The 18333-nt window shown below is 43.1% G+C and overlaps 1 protein-coding gene across 3 annotated transcripts in view; it reads left to right on the forward strand.

The window, feature by feature from the left end:
* The first annotated feature begins 10229 nt into the window (after positions 1–10229).
* The window catches only part of LOC310765790 (cytochrome P450 2J4-like), a 29421-nt gene continuing 21317 nt past the window's right edge, over positions 10230–18333 (forward strand). Inside the window, exons 1-8 of one of the 3 annotated variants that reach the window (XM_083621286.1) lie at positions 10230–12223; positions 13500–13662; positions 13781–13930; positions 14592–14752; positions 15807–15983; positions 16515–16650; positions 17298–17485; positions 18007–18145. In XM_083621286.1, the coding sequence (XP_083477412.1) occupies positions 12023–12223; positions 13500–13662; positions 13781–13930; positions 14592–14752; positions 15807–15983; positions 16515–16650; positions 17298–17485; positions 18007–18145 (1315 nt within the window). In that variant the 5' untranslated portion in view covers positions 10230–12022. The remainder of the gene's footprint in view (positions 12224–13499; positions 13663–13780; positions 13931–14591; positions 14753–15806; positions 15984–16514; positions 16651–17297; positions 17486–18006; positions 18146–18333) is intronic. The other 2 variants (XM_083621284.1, XM_083621285.1) reach the window with 2 other exon arrangements.

Here is an 18333-nt window from a genome sequence, read left to right on the forward strand (position 1 = left end):
AGTTCTTACAGGAACGTTAGCCCAAGAGGGCAGGTGTGGCAGTAACAAAATGGTAATCATCTTCATGGGAATTACAAGTTGTGCTTGTAGAACTAACCACAATGTTGCCATTTGATTTGCAATCTGTACATTCTAACCAAGAAGTGAAGACATTGCCACAGGGTCCCATCATTAGCAATGGCGAGTTCAACATTTGCTCTGGTTCCAGGAGAGTCTGCCATCTTTGAGCCTGTGCACACCAGCCTTTATTACTGCTAGCCTATTTCCCATGACAGCAGCATGATGTGAATGTTTTTGAGAGGGTTTTCCCTTCACATATGTGATGTTAGTGTTTGTTTCCTCAGCTGTACAATATCATTCCATCTGTCATGAAATACCTGCCAGGGCCCCATCACACACTTTTTAAAAAATGGGAGCAGTTGAAATCCTTTGTGAGAGGAATCATTGAAAAACACAAAGAAGACTGGAACCCATCTGAACCCAGAGACTTCATAGATGCCTACCTAAATGAAATGGCCAAGGTAAGAGAAGTAAAGGACAAAATGTATATGTATATATTTAATAATAAAATAGTAGCAGAAGGCAGAGAAACAATATTAAAACAAGAACTAGTCTTGTGGTTTGTCTGAGTTGCCCCTAATGGCTGACCACATTTCAATATTTCCATTGAGTTTATGACTTCAGACAAAATATATTTCTGCATGCACTGGTCAATATATTTTGTGGGGAGACACCTCCCCACTTGTTCACTGCTGGTATTTCACCACTTGTCTGTGGTTTGTGAGAGCAAACAGTTGGCATGACTAAAAGAATCACTGCCTCAGTTGTCTGAATAAACCTTCTCTAAGGCTTTGGCGTCCTTGACCAGAACAAACCCATACTTTATGCCAGCATCAGTGATTCACAGGACTGTTGCCTTGAGCTTCCTAAATCCTGGACACTTTTCAGGAGTAGAGCCCTTGCCTCCCCTAGTGATCTCTTGACATGTGGGTCTGACAGTCGGATGGTGTTTTTAATGGCTGCTTAACTCCTTGGTGCATTTCTGTTTTAAGGAGGATTCTGCTTCCAGTTTCCATGAAGAAAACCTTCTACATTCAGCACTGGATTTATTTCTTGCTGGAACGGAAACAACTTCTACAACCCTGCGTTGGGGTTTGCTGTATATGGCCATTTATCCAGATATTCAAGGTAGAACTGTAGTTGGCTCATTTGTCTTTCCTTACTTTGTTTTGTATATAACAAAGGCCTACTGAAAGCAAACATCAATATATAATCTTACTATTAGATGCTGAAAAGGTCTTTGACAAAATATATAAACAGTATATGGTGACTTTACTAAACTAATGGTGGCTGGATTTCCTTTGGAATGCAAAAAATGGATTAAGATGTTGTGCGATTTGCCCACATCTAGACTAAATGTAAATGGCATGTTTTCTGCTACTTTAGAGGAACTAGACAAGGATTTCCATTTTCACTGTTACTTTTCAATATTTACATGGAACCCTTAGCTTGCGCAACATGAGTAGATCTACAGAGTAGTACATAATTCAGTTGAATACAAATTGGTTTTATTTACAGATGATATTCTTTTGTTTACTTCTAAATCCTCGTTTGCTGATGCAGATCATGGGGGCCTTTCCTAAAATAACAGGATACTCTGCTGACTGGTCCAAATGAAAATTGATTGCAATAAGTGAAAATTTGGTTACCTATCCATTTAAGGAGTATCAATTCTGTGTCTGCTCAAATCCATTAAATATTAAAGATGGGCCTCCCCTACAGATCTTAGAAAAAGTCTATCCTTGTTTTGATGAGAGATTTTCTTTTATTTGCAGCAAAAGTCCAAGCGGAAATAGATTCTGTGATTGGCCAGTCTCGCCAGCCAGCGATGGATGACAGGGACAGAATGCCATACACCAATGCAGTTGTTCATGAAATTCAAAGAATAAGCAACATTATTCCTTTAAATGTGCCTCGGTTGACAACAAAGGACACTACACTGGCTGGGTTTCATATTCCCAAAGTAAACATTAAGAAGATATACCTTTCTTATAAGCCTTTCCTCTTCTCTTGAGATGTGAAAACTTGATGCCAAAGTTCTAAGTCAGAGATAGCCAGTGTGCTGCTCCCAAGATGCTGTTGAACTCCTTCTGCTTGAGCCAGCATGGCCACTGGGCAGGGTCTGGGGTGTTCTTTGGGCACATCAAGATCTGGAGTGGAGGGAAGGGGTTATGGCTGGATAGACTTTTGGTTCTTTCCAACCCCTGGCAAAAATGGATTCCAAGCGCAGTCTGTGCCATTTGCATGGATAGCTAGTTTCTTTTTTAATGACCATTACTAATAACCCAAACTGCCACACCTGGTATCTGGTGTTTCCTATCCTACTTTGAATATATTTTAAAATCTAACCTGTGTTTTCAAAACATCATTTCTGAGTTGGACTTGGATCTAGGAAGCTTAGTACAGCTATAGTTGCACAGATCTAAACACAAAGATTTCTCTGCTCGTTCTAATCTGCCGTCTTCTTTGTTTCTTCTTTGTCAGGGAAGCTTCTTGGCCGCCAACTTGACCTCACTGCACTTTGACGAGGATGAGTGGGAAACACCCAATGTGTTTAATCCTGGTCATTTCCTAGAGAATGGTCAGTTCAGGAAAAGGGAAGCGTTCCTGCCATTCTCTGCAGGTAACAAAAGCTGATCCATGGCTCCTTAGAATTGCAACAGAGACTGCATGATGATGGCTTGGTTGCTTGGAGCCTGGTGTACTACAGGGGTCGCCTCCCTATTGGGGCCTGTGGTCACATTTGGGATTGGGAGGAAGTACTGTGGATGCAGGGGACGTGGGTGGCCCTGTGGGTTAAACCACAGAGCCTAGGACTTGCTGATCGGAAGGTTGGCGGTTCGAATCCCCACGATGGGGTGAGCTCCCGTTGCTCGGTCCCTGCTCCTGCCAACCTAGCAGTTCAAAAGCACGTCAAAGCGCAAGTATATAAATAGGTACCGTTCTGGCGGGAAGGTAAACGGCATTTCCGTGCGCTGCTCTGGTTCGCCAGCAGCGGCTTAGTCATGCTGGCCACATGACCCAGAAGCTGTACGCAGGCTCCCTCAGCCAATAAAGCGAGATGAGCACTGCAACCCCAGACTTGGTCACAACTGGATCTAATGGTCAGGGGTCCCTTTACCTTTACCTTTACTGTGGATGCAAGTCACAAAATGGCTACCATAGATAAGGTTACCAGATTTTTTTCAATGAATCCGGGGACACTTTTCAACTTCCTACTACATAGATGGATTTTGTCAGGGGACTGATTTATAAATCCGGGGACTGTGCCCGGGAAACGGGGATGTCTGGTAACCTTACCATAGGAGGTGTGAAGTTACACAAAATGGTGTTTCTATACTCTTCCCCTCCCCCCCCCACCCAGTAAGCCATGTGGATTTTTGAGGGAATATTTGCAGACATTTTTCTCAGGTGCCATAAGTGGCACAGGTGCTCCACAAGTGGACAACAGCTGATGTATTTTTTCATAGTTTCCCCAAGGAAGAGAAACCCAGTTCCATCTTGAACTTGAGGAACTGTTTGCCCACACCCTTAGCTAAGATATATGCAGATTAGGTAGATTCCTAATAAAATATAATTCAGATTGGGGTTTTTTCTCCAAAACTGCATATGAGATAAATTTATGTAATTCAAATATATCTATTCCAAATTCAGTAAAACCATGATCATATTTGTTCAATGTTCCCATTTGCTTGACTAGGAAGTAGGACTGACTTCTATATTTATTTTGCAGCAACATAATTATTTTTTAAATTATTTGGTCTGCCCGTGTTGTTTAAATTGTGCCACTCTTCACAGTAGCAAAAGCTCTCCACTGAAACAGTCTTTTCCTCCTTGTCTTCTAGGAAAGCGAGCTTGTCTGGGAGAGCAGTTGGCAAGGACCGAGCTCTTCATTTTCTTCACAGCCCTAATTCAGAAGTTCACTTTCCAGGCTCCAAAAAATGTGACATTAAGCTGTGAATTTAGGGTGGGTCTGACTTTGTCTCCCCTGCCATACCGGATATGTGCATTCTCTCGCTAAGAGGGCTCATTTTACATTATTGCCATTTCTTCAATAAGTAGGATTAATTTCTGGTGTAGGAACAGATCTTTGGCTTAATCCTGATTGATTTGAATAACAGAATTTGAATGAGGGGGTGGAGCGGAGATAGCAAACAAGAAGTGAAACTAGACAAAGAGTCCTGTTTTCCTTTCCTCCCTCACAATGCAGTAGTTTCAATGTTTCAACTTCATTCTTAATCTAGTTGAGTAGACTTGTGTACATTGTAAGGTCAGTTAACTATCCAGGCAATTCTCTTTGAGTGCCTGGACTTTGACATCCACCCACCCGCTACTTATTTGCACAGAACAGTTTCTAGGGAACACTTGTCTCAGGTGTGTCCAGGCAAGTTAACATAGACAACTGGAATTAGCAGCTCTTTAGGACCCTGGGGTGTTTCTATCACCAGGCGTCCCAAACATCTCAGATTGGCTGAAAGCATAGAAGCAGGTGTAGCTTGTTTTACTCTCTCTTTCCTTGGGAGAGAGAACAAATGGCTTGCTGCTTTTACCCCCTTTCCTTTAAGGAAGGTCAAGACAATGGTGGGGTCCCCTAGCTGACACTGGTCCAGTTCAAAAGAGCGTAGAGCACACATATTCCTGCGTAGTTCTGACGCGTCTTGTCCAGGAGGAAGACAGCTGGTAGGTGCTGCTGCTGGGGGGGGGCTCCAAAATAGGGGGCTCCTGGGAGGTTGTGGGCTTATGTTGGCCCTAGCAGTGGTGAGAAAAAGGCATTGCTTTCCTTGTAAGGATATGTGTGCTCACAACTGAAAATAAAAATCTAATGGAATGCCCAGCATATGTTTATAAAATCAAAATGCAAAGTTTAATTGTTCTTCTAAATATCCTAAGGTAAGGTAAAAAGGTAAAGGACCCCTGGATGATTAAGTCCAGTGGAATTTGACAATGGGATGCGGCGCTCATCTCTGCTTTCAGGTTGCTCAGATTTGGATTGTAGTCAATGTATTTTCCACAGGTTGTATTGTTTTTCAGAAGCATTATTGTTGTGATTCAATAAACATAGTGGATAACAAGGTTAAAACTGAATCTGCAAAGTGATTTCCATGAAAATAGTTAAAAGTGGCAATTTAGCTGTTAGTGGGAAACTGCAAGTTTAAACCACAAGGGAGTATTAGTTCCATGTTATACTGCAACATCATCTGCTATAAGCATAGCAATTGCTAAAGACTGACTGATTTTGTAGCTTTGTTTCATTTCTAATTAAACAATTGTAAAAGATGGACCATTTACTGGGACTACCGGCTTGTTACTCAGAGGGATTTAGATAGAAATAGCTTGTAGCTGCAAACATGAAATATCTTAACAAGTAAGGACCAGGATTTGGGAAGACCTTTCTTTCTTGGGCTGACTTTTCATTTTAGTGCAGAGTTCTTCAATCATGGGTCTCTGTATGTTGCTGTACTACAACTCCCATCATCCACACCTGGCTTAATCAATGAGCAAGGATGATTGGAGCTGTAATCCAGCAACATTTGAGGCTACTTTAGCATGCATTGCTGTCATTCACAGGGCAAGCAGCAATGTCACTCTGAAGACATGCCCTCTTTCTATCAGTACTACTGAGTGCAGCTTTACAAAGTCCTTTTGAAAAAGTTGAAGCAGTTGTTTAGTGGGGCTGTTGTGCCTGCACTTCTTGGAGAGTCTTGGGCAAGATGCATATTTGTCCTGAGCCAACCTCTGCTGTAGTGTTTTGTGGAAGAAGGAACACAGAGTCTTAAGCCCTTTGAACAAATATTATTGAATAATGATGGTGTGGATAAAGGTTGACTCTCAGCTCTTTATAAAATTATATTGGGTAGCACTGTAGGTGGATGTGCTGGGGTCAAACTGCAGTTTTCCCTAGATGACAGAGACGGGGAAGGGTTGTGGGGAAAGTCACCTCATAAACCAATCTTTGTTTCTGTGAGGGAATTACTTTTACTACACAGCTGGAATTTAACACCCAAGCATTTGGCCCACAGTGCATCAGTTTCTTCCCCCATGTATTGCGTGTGTTTGTCACCAGGTGGGCATGTATTGATACACATGGTGGGATTGTTTGAGGGTCGAATGCTTTGGGGAGAAGTTGTTTCTAGAAATTTCTAAAATCATGCAACAGGATGCAGTCCTTAACCCCAAGTTTGGTACCATTGAATCTGTTCAAAGATCCAAATAAGGTTTTAAAGAATGAGGAACTTATCATTCACCTTTTTCTTGTGACTGGGTGGACAATAACGAAAGCTTGGAAGGATCTGATTTACTGGCATCTTAAATTCTGGCATATAGCATTTTGCTAGAGAATGTTTCTCATAAACTAGTTATTGCGCGATGGGGCAATTGGGAAAAAATCAAATTGCAGCCATTTGCTTTTGGGGGGTATAGTGGTTTAATTTGCTGAAATGGGAATGTATACCATATTTTTTGCACCATAACACTCACTTTTTTCCTCCTAAAAAGTAAGCGGAAATGTCTGTGCGTGTTATCAAGGGAATGCCTACGGTGGCATGCCAACGGATTTTCCTCCTCTAAAAACTACGTGCGTGTTATGGTTGGATGCGTGTTATGGTCGGGTGCGTGTTATAGAGCGAAAAATACGGTAAATGTGTACTGTTGTGTGTTTACAGAAAGCACTTTGAGTTTTGAGTGGTTAAATATTTAATTCTAGTATGTTCCCTAGTAGCTCTCATGGGGTTGGTTAATTTTGGTCACATAAGAAGTATTGGGTCACAGGCTATGTTTTGTGTGACTTCACTGTGATGACACAGCGTTGGAAGATGGGTGAGTAATCTGTTAGGAACCCTGCAGGAGACAGTGTCAGAAATCCTCTCTGGACGCTGCTGGGAGTACAGCAGCGAATGCTTCTTTCTACGAAGGAGAGAGAGAGAGAGTGCAATGCATCAGTTAACGAGAGCTCTCCGAAGGCAGCTGAGCTGAAGAATGCTGGAACTTGAAAGCCATCTCTTCAAAGAGCTGTGCAGCCTGGGTAAAGTACAGGTTGAGTGGAAAGCTGGAAGAGGGAGAGGCATAGTTCGACTGAATGTTTAACCAAGCAGATGTAGTACTCTGCAACTAAGTGAAGCTACGCCCATGCTTGGATAAGCATGTGTCTTGTAAATATTCTGCATATATTTTTCTTTTTATTATCTGTTCTGCAAATAAAGCTTTAGAATATTTAATGAGGGTCTGGTCAATGCTTTAATTCCTAAAGGGGAGTCAGTCTTACGTATGATTTAGCTTCTGAGCTGCTAAATATCGCTACTCTGCAACAGGTTCCCCTCTATTCCAAGTCGTGTATCCATAGTAGGGACTGGAGGAAAAATGACCCCTGGAAGGAGTGCAGAGAAAAGAAGCGCCATGGTGCATCTGAAGCAACAGAACTGGACGCTTTCATCTGCCCCAGCTGCAACAAGACATGTCTCTCCCACATCAATCTTTACAGCCACAGCAGCCACTGTTACCTCCCAATAGCTTGACCTCACCCCCAAGGCGCACTCCTCCATTGTCTTCTGAGACAGACGGATGCCAGCCAACATTTGAATATACAGATGGACAGGGGCTTGGCAAGATAGTAAAAGTTTTTAATTTCTTTCAAGTTCTCAATCCTTGATCTAGTCAGTTTGTGGCCAAGGCACAGGGCCAAACCTACCATTGGTCTGTGTGAGGTGACATATGCTGGCAGGAGGTGCTGATAGCAGGAAGACTTTAGCGAACAGCAGGCCTCTACTCCCACGACAAGGAAACTTCAAGGCATGCTCTTCTGCCAACCCGAAGAAGAAGAAGAAAGCATTTCCTCCTCTTCCACTTGTTGCTCCACTCTGTCTGGATGCTTACATGCAGCTGCTGCTTGGCCGCGCTGAGAGGGACTCAGGGACAGGTGCCTGGCCACTGTGGCAATCAGGTGTCTGGGCAGGCAAGGCCTGGGGCCTGGGCAAGCACACAAAGCTCTCTGAGGCACATTGGCTGGCAGTGAGATGGGTGGAGGCAAGTGGGCAGGCAGGCGAACATCGTTGGCCCCTGGCTGAGCTCAGCTCCTCAGGTGTGCATCTCACCTAGCAAGCCTCACTCACTGAGCTTGGAGGGGAAGAAATGGAGTTCCTGGTTTCAGGGCTAGTCTACCTCTGACTACCGGTGGGGCCGTTTTCTCATTTGCCTCAGGCGGCAAGATGTCTTGAGCCAGGCCTGCCGAGGCAAAATTGAACCTCTGCAGAACAGAAGGCCATTGAATTGACTCCTCTGACCCCTTATCAAGCTATCAGTCCAAAGGTCTCAGGAGCAGGATCATACTCCACGGCAGAAGTTAATTATTTATGCACAGGGCACAGACTTTGAAGAGAATTCTAGAAATGTCGGGAAGGATACTTACTTTTCTTCCGCAGAATTGTGAAAACAAGAAGGAAATATTCTGACTGAGAAAGCTACGCTCCCCCCTTCCCCCTAGGAAGAGTTACACATTAAGTCATCTCTCTTTGTGGGCATGATGTATAATATGGTTACCAGATTTTTTTCAATGAATCCGGGGACACTTTTTTTTTTTTTTTTTTGAAGCTGAGTAACAACAGGGAGTCAGCAGTGGGGATGGTGAGGCAAAAGACCCTGGGCCGAAGCACACATGCATGTTGTATAAAGGTGCAAAGCCCTTCTTTCGCACCCTGTGAAACATAAATGCACAGTTTTTTTAAAAAACTAGGCAATGGCTGGCAGGCTGCGACTCCCAAGCCTCCCCCAATCAGTCAAAACAAAGGGGGAAGGGGACAGGAGATCTCACAAGAAACATCATATGCACACAAGACACATCATATGGGGATTACAGGCGAGGAAAAATGGCGGGCATCACGGCAGCAAGCAGCTCCTGAAGCCAGCCAGAACCAACTGCGCTACCAGGCTGGCTCCGGGCTGCTGCTGCCACATTTCCCGGGGACAGATTTGCAAATCTGGGGACATTCCGGGGACGGAATTTTTCCAGTGAAAGATTTGCAAATCCGGGGACTGTCCCCGGGGACCGGGGATATCTGGTAACCCTAATGTATAATGATGTTTGGAAACTTTGCCCTCAGTTCTTACAGGAACGTTAGCCCAAGAGGGCAGGTGTGGCTGCTCTACCTGCATGAGATTTTGGTTTCCCTCGACAGATAGCAGTCCATTCTGACAAAGGAGGGCTAGAAGGGTTTGAAGATGCTGCTCCAGCTGCTCTCTGTCCTCTGGGAGGCCTTGTCCCTGCAGGTCATTTTGGTTTTTCTGGCTACATTTCTACTTATTGCTGATTGCAAGAAACAGATTCACCCAAGGAATTTCCCCCCAGGGCCCAGGCCTCTTTCTTTTCTGGGTAATATGCTACATATAGATACCAAGGAGCCCCATTTGAAACTATGGAAGGTAAGGATGAGGAATCATGGCATGAATTTAGCCCAACATTGCACTGTATAGGAGTGTAAGAGCTTCACTGCAGGTTAAGGCTAAGATGCCCCCCCCCCCACAATCTAGCATCCTTAGACTGGTAAGCCAGATGTCTCCAAGAAGACCACAAACAGGGCACAAAGACAGATGCCTCTACTGTCGTTTGTTGCCAGCATCTGGTATCCAGATATGTGTTGCCTCTGAACACAGGATCTATTTTACCCAACAGTTATTTATAACAATTCTGTACCCACAATTGCTTTTAAAGATAGGGTGGTTGTTTGCAGGTTTCATTAGTAGGTTTTTCATGCCACTTCTGCCTTGATCCTATGGTTACCAGACATCCCTGGTTCTCGGGGACAGCCCCCGGATTTACCAATCTGCAACGGGATGTACTCCTTACTCCAACTTATTATTCATCTTCTTCCAGTGAGTAAGGACAATAATGAAAGTTTGGAACAATTTCACCTGTATTGATCTGAATTCTAGCATATAGCCTTCCTGGAGAAACTCTCTCATAGATTACAGATCAAATTCCAGCTATTTGGTTTCCTTTCATTTGAACATAAGAATGGACTTGGCATAGCTGGATAGCTCAAACAATATATAAATTGGTGAAAATATCCTGACGTCTATTGGGAAATATTGTTTGCCAGTAAGAAATTTTGCAAGAAGGTGACAGAAGAGGAAAACAACTCCTAAATATTAAGGTGCTGCTTTTGATAACTTACTAAGTTTATATCAATTCTATTGTCATGTGTCATATCTCATCTTGAATTACCATTGTGCGATCCGGATAAAGATTGCAGATGCAAAATCTCTTTGACAACATGTTCCCACAACCATAACTATCAACACTTTGACAACAGACAATTCAAAATGTGAAGGACTTATCAAGGCATATGCTTTATGTTGACATTTGTGGCCTCCAAGATGGTACCAATAAGCACTAAATTGATCTCAGGCACCTTTCCTACACACCAAGGCCTCTTTCTCCCACATTTATTTTTTTATTTTAAATGAGGATTTTTTAAAAGCTCGGTTGTTTGGTTGGAAGTGAGGGTCTGTAATCTTTTTGTGCTTTGGTGTGTCTAGTTTATCTGCTTTTGGGTGGGTGCAAGTGGCTTGTTTGGTTCTGGGGACAGAGCTTTTCTGAGCATCACTATTATTTCTTCTGTGAAATAGCTATTTCCTGGTTCCCACAATAGTTTCACAAATACCCCTGGGTCCTAAAAGGTGGGAGCCACTGGTTTCCACAGCAATAATTTAGCGACTGGGTTCTTTCATACCTTGACCTCCAGCAGCAGAAGTCCATGCTGTTGTAGCTTGCAGCCATTGATCCTCCACGTGCGCAGAGGCAGGAACAAGGGTTTCCTTCAGCTCCACAGTAGACACAATTCCACCTGTCCAGCTGATTGTCATCAGTTTTCGTATTCTTGTATTTAAGATGGGGAACCAAGGCTAAGAGATCATGGCTTGGCTAAGACTAGTACTAGATGGTATAGTAGCACTCACTGGACCTCCCAAGAGCTGAGTTGCTCCTGCTTACTGGGAGCCAACCCAGCAGTTCGGAAGTGTGTCAAAGTGCAAATAGATAAATAGGTACTGCTCCGGCGGGAAGGTGAACGGCGTTTCCATGCGTTGCTCTGGTTTTGCCAGAAATGGCTTAGTCATGCTGGCCACATGACCTGGAAAAACTGTCTGCGGACAAATGTCAGCTCCCTTGGCCAATAAAGTGAGATGAGCGCCACAACCCCAGAGTTGTCTGCAACTGGATTTAACTGTCCAGGGTCCTGTACCTTTATTGGGAGGGAAAAAAGCAACACGACGGTGATGTTGGTGTGCTGTAAACACACCGATGAAGCCAGTGCATTTGCATTGCACAAAGTTTCGCCCTTCTACATGGTCTGCTACTGGCTAAAACTATCTTAGTACTAGATGTCTGTCCAGTGATCCCTGACTGTTGACCATACAACCTAGGGCTGTTGGGAGTTGGAGACCAAAAACATCTGGAGAGGTGCTGGTCAGTCTGTTGCCAAAGCAAAATCTAACCCATGCAATACTGAACAGAAGGCAAGCAGGTTGACTTCTCTGGCTCCTTAGGCAGCGGGCAGAGCTGCTGAAACTACCACCGGTCCAAACATGTCAGGAACAGAAGACATCCTCCATAGTAAATGTTTTTAATTTCTTTATGGACAGTGCTTTGATTTGTAGTGGCAGAAAACCCCTTAGAAATGTCATGAAGGAAAGTATCCTTTACTGTTTCACAAAAGTGAAAACAGGAAGGAAATATTCTAATTCAGAAAGCGGCTATTCTCCACACTCTTCCCCGCCCCCTTGGTACAGTGAGTGATTAAGTCATCTCCTTCCTGCCTCTTTGTGGGCGTGATATATAATATATACAAACTTTGCCCTTATTTCAGGAACTTTAGCCAAGAGGGCGGGTGTGGCTGCTGTAGCTGCAGCAGAATCAAGTTTCCCTTGACACTGCCGTCTGTGCTGACATAAGAACACCGAGGTGGGTTTGAAGATGCTGCTCCAGTTGCTCTCTGTCCTCTGGGAGGCCTTGTCCCTGCAGGTCGCTCTGGTGTTTCTGGCAACATTTCTACTTATTGCTGATTACAAGAAACAGATTGGTCCAAGGAATTTTCCCCCAGGGCCCAGACCTCTTCCCTTTGTGGGTAACATGCTGCATACGGATTTCAAGAAGCCTCAGATTTCAGTAGGAAAGGTAAGGATGGAGGAAAGGGCTTTAGGGTGGTGTGGGACGTTTCTCCCTATAAGGTGCCCAGCCAAGTGGGCGCAAAATTGAGAAGATCCATTGGGGGGGTACCAGATTTGGGCCTCACTCACTGCCTAACAGCTGTTTGTAACAAATCTGTGTCCTTAACTCCCATTTGGTTTCTATGGCTGGCAGAATATTGTGGGTGTGGGTGTGTATGTGTATGTATGTGTTGTTGTACATTGCCCTACGATCACTCCCCCTTTATCTTTGCAACTGCTTTGTGTGGTAGACTAGGCTAAGTTATAGGTAAAGGTAAAGGGACCCCTGACCATTAGGTCCAGTCGTGACCGACTCTGGGGTTGTGGCACTCATATTGCTTTATTGGCTGAGGGAGCCGGCGTACAGCTTCCAGGGCATGTGGCCAGCATGACTAAATCGCTTCTGGCGAACCAGAGCAGTGCACGGAAATGCTGTTTACCTTCCCACCGGATCGGTACCTATTTATCTACTTGCACTTTGACATGCCTTTGAACTGCTAGGTTGGCAGGAGCAGGGACTGAACAATGGGAGCTCACCCCATCGCAGGGATTCAAACCGCCGACCTTCTGATCGGCAAGCCCTAGGCTCTGTGGTTTAACCCACAGCGCCACCCACGTCCCTAGGCTAAGTTACTACATGCAAATAAGCAGCAAGTCTTGTGAACAGATTGCAGGTGAAGAATGGAGGGGGCCTGTCCATTTACAGCCCCTTGAAACCATTTTGGCAACTCTTATGTCCCTGATATATTTGACGGCAATCAAAGTTTCCTTCTTCTATACAGGCATTCAAGAAACATCAGGTACACAGACATAAAATCGCAATTTTTTCTCCCTCTCCCTCCAGTCTGCCAACAGATTAATATATAACATATTAGATAGGATATTATATATTCTTCCTCCATCTCCATTCGGGTTCTAGGGCTGCTCAGTGATGCTAATACTCCAGTGACACATAATGTGGCATTTTTGTGCTGGTGGCAAAAAAGATCAGGGAGAAGAACCTGGACAAAACTGCAGTAAACTGTAAGGGAGATTCAGAGGTCTAAACTGGAAAAAAAACCTATGTTGTGTGGAGTCCCCAATCTACACATGCATTTGCACTTTATAGTTTTGACAATTCAGGCAGTGGCTCTGTTTTTTATATACAATTATATAGTTATGTTGATACATCTTCTCCTGATAGTATTTTGTCATGGACTTTGGCTAGTACACTAAAGCTTATTCACCTTACTGTCTCCATTCAGCTTGCAGAAAAATATGGCAATGTATTCGGCCTTCGTTATGGAAGCACAAGGGTTGTGGCTGTGAATGGATTACACCTGGTGAAAGAGGCTCTTGTCCATCAGGGAGAATATTTTGTAGATCGACCAAAAGCCCCTGTTGTTGATAAGTTATTTGGGTCACTTGGTAAGTTTCAGGTACTATGGTCAATGATTTGGATAATTAAAATTCCTTTTTTAATGATATGCACTGATTGCTAAATCTACTTACTTGCTGTACGTACTTATTACTCCTTCCCATCTAGGGCTGGTCTTCTCTAATGGTCTCATCTGGAAACAACAAAGACGATTTGCCTTATCAACACTCAGAAACTTTGGTTTGGGCAAAAGGTCTTTAGAAGAAAGAATACAGGAGGAAAGCCGTTACTTAAAGGAAGCAATAGAAGCTGAGAAAGGTGAGAACCAGAATCAACAAACCTGGGGAATATTTACGCTGCTATTTTCTATGAACAAGATCAAAAATACATTAGCCAGGGTGCGAAGCTCTGTGGCATTATTTCTTCACGCAAATGTAGCTCTGCTTGGACTGGAATGACCTGTGATGGCAAAGGGGGTGTTGATAGGAAGCTCTTTGTGGTGCACAAAAGTTCTAGTGTGAAGCTTTGTGCTGGAACCTCAAGGCCACTGAACTAGAACAGACTTAAAAACAATGATGGAGTGTTTGGGCTGAGAAGATGTGCAGATTTTGATGATTTGACAACCAACATCACAAATAGAATAGGGTTTGAAGTGCAATCATTTTGGTATATTTAGGTATATACTATCTTTGAGACTGTCCTTACCCTTTTTGACAGCCATTGTTACAGAATAATCCTTACTGTGGACTAATCCTTGTCTATGGAGAATATAAATGCTCACTTGAAGATATAAATGGGCCGCAGAGTCCTGGGTGTCCCAGGTTAAATTACAAGATATGATGTTAATACGAAATGCTTTCTTTGGCTAAAACAAATCCTGCCTCATCAACACGCAACCACTTTCCCCACTTTCTGTTTTTGTTATATGGAAGCTAGAAGCAGCCCAATTCCTTCTGCACCATTTTCTCTCTCTCCCCAGGGCAGCCATTTGACCCTCACTTTCAGATTAATAATGCTGTTTCAAATATCATCTGTTCCATCACTTTTGGGGACCGCTTTGAATACCATGACAATCGCTTCCAGAAGCTACTGCACTTGCTTGATGAGGCACTGCTTATTCAGGGAAGTGTTTGGAGTATGGTAGGTCTTCTCTGAGTTCTTTTGCATATAACCACAAAACAATTGCTTGGGCTCCAGTCACATTCCCACGTTATTGCTGACTGTGAAATAATTTGCTTTGGTCCTCCTGTTTCTTCATGTTCAGATTTCTGTTTTCCCCATCCTGTTCATTCAAGCATCTTGTTCCATCCATTTTCCTTTGCCCCCTAGCATTGTTTATTAAAGCACTGAATATGTAAAGGTTGGGATGTGTTCAGTAATGTAAAGTGGGAGGCCGAATCATGTGTTACAGCACAGATCATATTTTTAATGGGGAGAATAACATGTGTAGCTGAATAAAATCAAGGTGTGTGAACAGAGTGAGGCCATCACAAATTATATACATAGAGTGAGCTGCCATTGTTCTGTCCCAGCTTCTGCCAACCTAGCACTTCGAAAGAATACAAGTAGATAAATAGGTACCGTTGTGGCAGGAAGGTAAACGGCATTTCTGTACGCTCTGGCACTCATCATAGTGACCTGTTGCACCAGAAGTGGTTTATTCATGCTGGCCACATGACCCAGAAAGCTGTTTGTGGAGAAATGCCAGCTGAAAAGCTAGATGAATGCTGCATCCCATAGTCACCTTTGACTGGACTTAACTTTCCAGGGGTCCTTTGCCTTTACATGGATTAATTCTACACATACACCACTTACAATCTGTGTGTGAAGATGCATATCATTAAAGGGAAAATCTACATATTCATGAGATGAGCTGCCATTGATACATACAATTTTCAAAATGGTAATCATCTTCATGGGAATTACAAGTTGTGCTTGTAGAATAACCACAATGTTGCCATTTGATTTGCAATCTGTACATTCTAACCAAGAAGTTAAGACATTGCTATAGGGTCCCATCAAAAGCAGTGGTGAGTGCAATATTTACTCTGGTTCCAAGAGAGTCTGCCATCTTTGAGCCTGTGCACACCAGCCTTTATTACTGCTAGCCTATTTCCCATGACAGCAGCATGATGTGAATGTTTTTGAGAGGGTTTTCCGTTCACATATGTGATGTTAGTGTTTGTTTCCTCAGCTGTACAATATCATTCCCTCTGTCATGAAATACCTGCCAGGGCCCCATCACACATTTTTTAAAAAATGGGAGCAGTTGAAATCCTTTGTGAGAGGAATCATTGAAAAACACAAAGAAGACTGGAACCCATCTGAACCCAGAGACTTCATAGATGCCTACCTAAATGAAATGGCCAAGGTAAGAGAAGTAAAGGACAAAATGTATATGTATATATTTAATAATAAAATAGTAGCAGAAGGCATAGAAACAATATTAAAACCAGAACTAGTCTTGTGGTTTGTCTGAGTTGCCCCTAATGGCTGACCACATTTCAATATTTCCATTGAGTTTATGACTTCAGACAAAATATATTTCTGTATGCACAGGTCAATATATTTTGTGGCGAGACACCTCCCCACTTGTTCACTGCTGGGATTTCACCACATGTCTGTGGTTTGTGAGAGCAAACAGTTGACATGACTAAAAGAATCACTGCCTCAGTTGTCCGAATAAACCTTCTCTAAGGCTTTGGCATCCTTGACCAGAACAAACCCATACTTTATGCCAGCATCAGTGATTCACAGGACTGTTGCCTTGAGCTTCCTAAATCCTGGACACTTTTCAGGAGTAGAGCCCTTGGCTCCCCTAGTGATCTCTTGACATGTGGGTCTGACAGTCGGATGGTGTTTTTAATGGCTGCTTAACTCCTTGGTGCATTTCTGTTTTAAGGAGGATTCTGCTTCCAGTTTCCATGAAGAAAACCTTGTACATTCAGCACTGGATTTATTTCTTGCTGGAACGGAAACAACTTCTACAACCCTGCGTTGGGGTTTGCTGTATATGGCCATTTATCCAGATATTCAAGGTAGAACTGTAGTTGGCTCATTTGTCTTTCCTTACTTTGTTTTGTATATAACAAAGGCCTACTGAAAGCAAACATCAATATATAATCTTATCATTAGATGCTGAAAAGGTCTTTGACAAAATATATAAACAGTATATGGTGGCTTTACTAAACTAATGGTGGCTGGATTTCCTTTGGAATGCAAAAAATGGATTAAGATATTGTGCGATTTGCCCACATCTAGACTAAATGTAAATGCCATGTTTTCTGCTACTTTAGAGGAACTAGACAAGGATTTCCATTTTCACTGTTACTTTTCAATATTTACATGGAACCCTTAGCTTGCGCAACATGAGTAGATCTACAGAGTAGTACATAATTCAGTTGAATACAAATTGGTTTTATTTACAGATGATATTCTTTTGTTTACTTCTAAATCCTCGTTTGCTGATGCAGATCATGGGGGCCTTTCCTAAAATAACAGGATACTCTGCTGACTGGTCCAAATGAAAATTGATTGCAATAAGTGAAAATTTGGTTACCTATCCATTTAAGGAGTATCAATTCTGTGTCTGCTCAAATCCCTTAAATATTAAAGATGGGCCATCCCTACAGATCTTAGAAAAAGTCTATCCTTGTGTTGATGAGAGATTTTCTTTTATTTGCAGCAAAAGTCCAAGCGGAAATAGATTCTGTGATTGGCCAGTCTCGCCAGCCAGCGATGGATGACAGGGACAGAATGCCATACACCAATGCAGTTGTGCATGAAATTCAAAGAATGAGCAACATTATTCCTTTAAATGTGCCTCGGATGACAACAAAGGACACTACACTGGCTGGGTTTCATATTCCCAAAGTAAACATTAAGAAGATACACCTTTCTCATAAGCCTTTCCTCTTCTCTTGAGATGTGAAAACTTGATGCCAAAGTTCTAAGTCAGAGATAGCCAGTGTGCTGCTCCCAAGATGCTGTTGAACTCCTTCTGCTTAAGCCAGCATGGCCACTGGGCAGGGTCTGGGGTGTTCTTTGGGCACATCAAGATCTGGAGTGGAGGGAAGGGGTTATGGCTGGATAGACTTTTGGTTCTTTCCAACCCCTGGCAAAAATGGATTCCAAGCGCAGTCTGTACCATTTGCATGGATAGCTAGTTTCTTTTTTAATGACCATTACTAATAACCCAAACTGCCACACCTGGTATCTGGTGTTTCCTATCCTACTTTGAATATATTTTAAAATCTAACCTGTGTTTTCAAAACATCATTTCTGAGTTGGACTTGGATCTAGGAAGCTTAGTACAGCTATAGTTGCACAGATCTAAACACAAAGATTTCTCTGCTCGTTCTAATCTGCCGTCTTCTTTGTTTCTTCTTTGTCAGGGAAGCTTCTTGATGGCCAACTTGACCTCACTGCACTTTGACAAGGATGAGTGGGAAACACCCAATGTGTTTAATCCTGGTCATTTCCTAGAGAATGGTCAGTTCAGGAAAAGGGAAGCATTCCTGCCATTCTCTGCAGGTAACAAAAGTTGATCCATGGCTCCTTAGAATTGCAACAGAGACTGCATGATGATGGCTTGGTTGCTTGGAGCCTGGTGTACTACAGGGGTCGCCTCCCTATTGGGGCCTGTGGTCACATTTGGGATTGGGAGGAAGTACTGTGGATGCAGGGGACGTGGGTGGCCCTGTGGGTTAAACCACAGAGCC

Source organism: Podarcis filfolensis (genome assembly GCF_964270895.1).
Source record: "Podarcis filfolensis genome assembly, chromosome: 6".
Lineage (NCBI taxonomy): Eukaryota > Metazoa > Chordata > Lepidosauria > Squamata > Lacertidae > Podarcis > Podarcis filfolensis.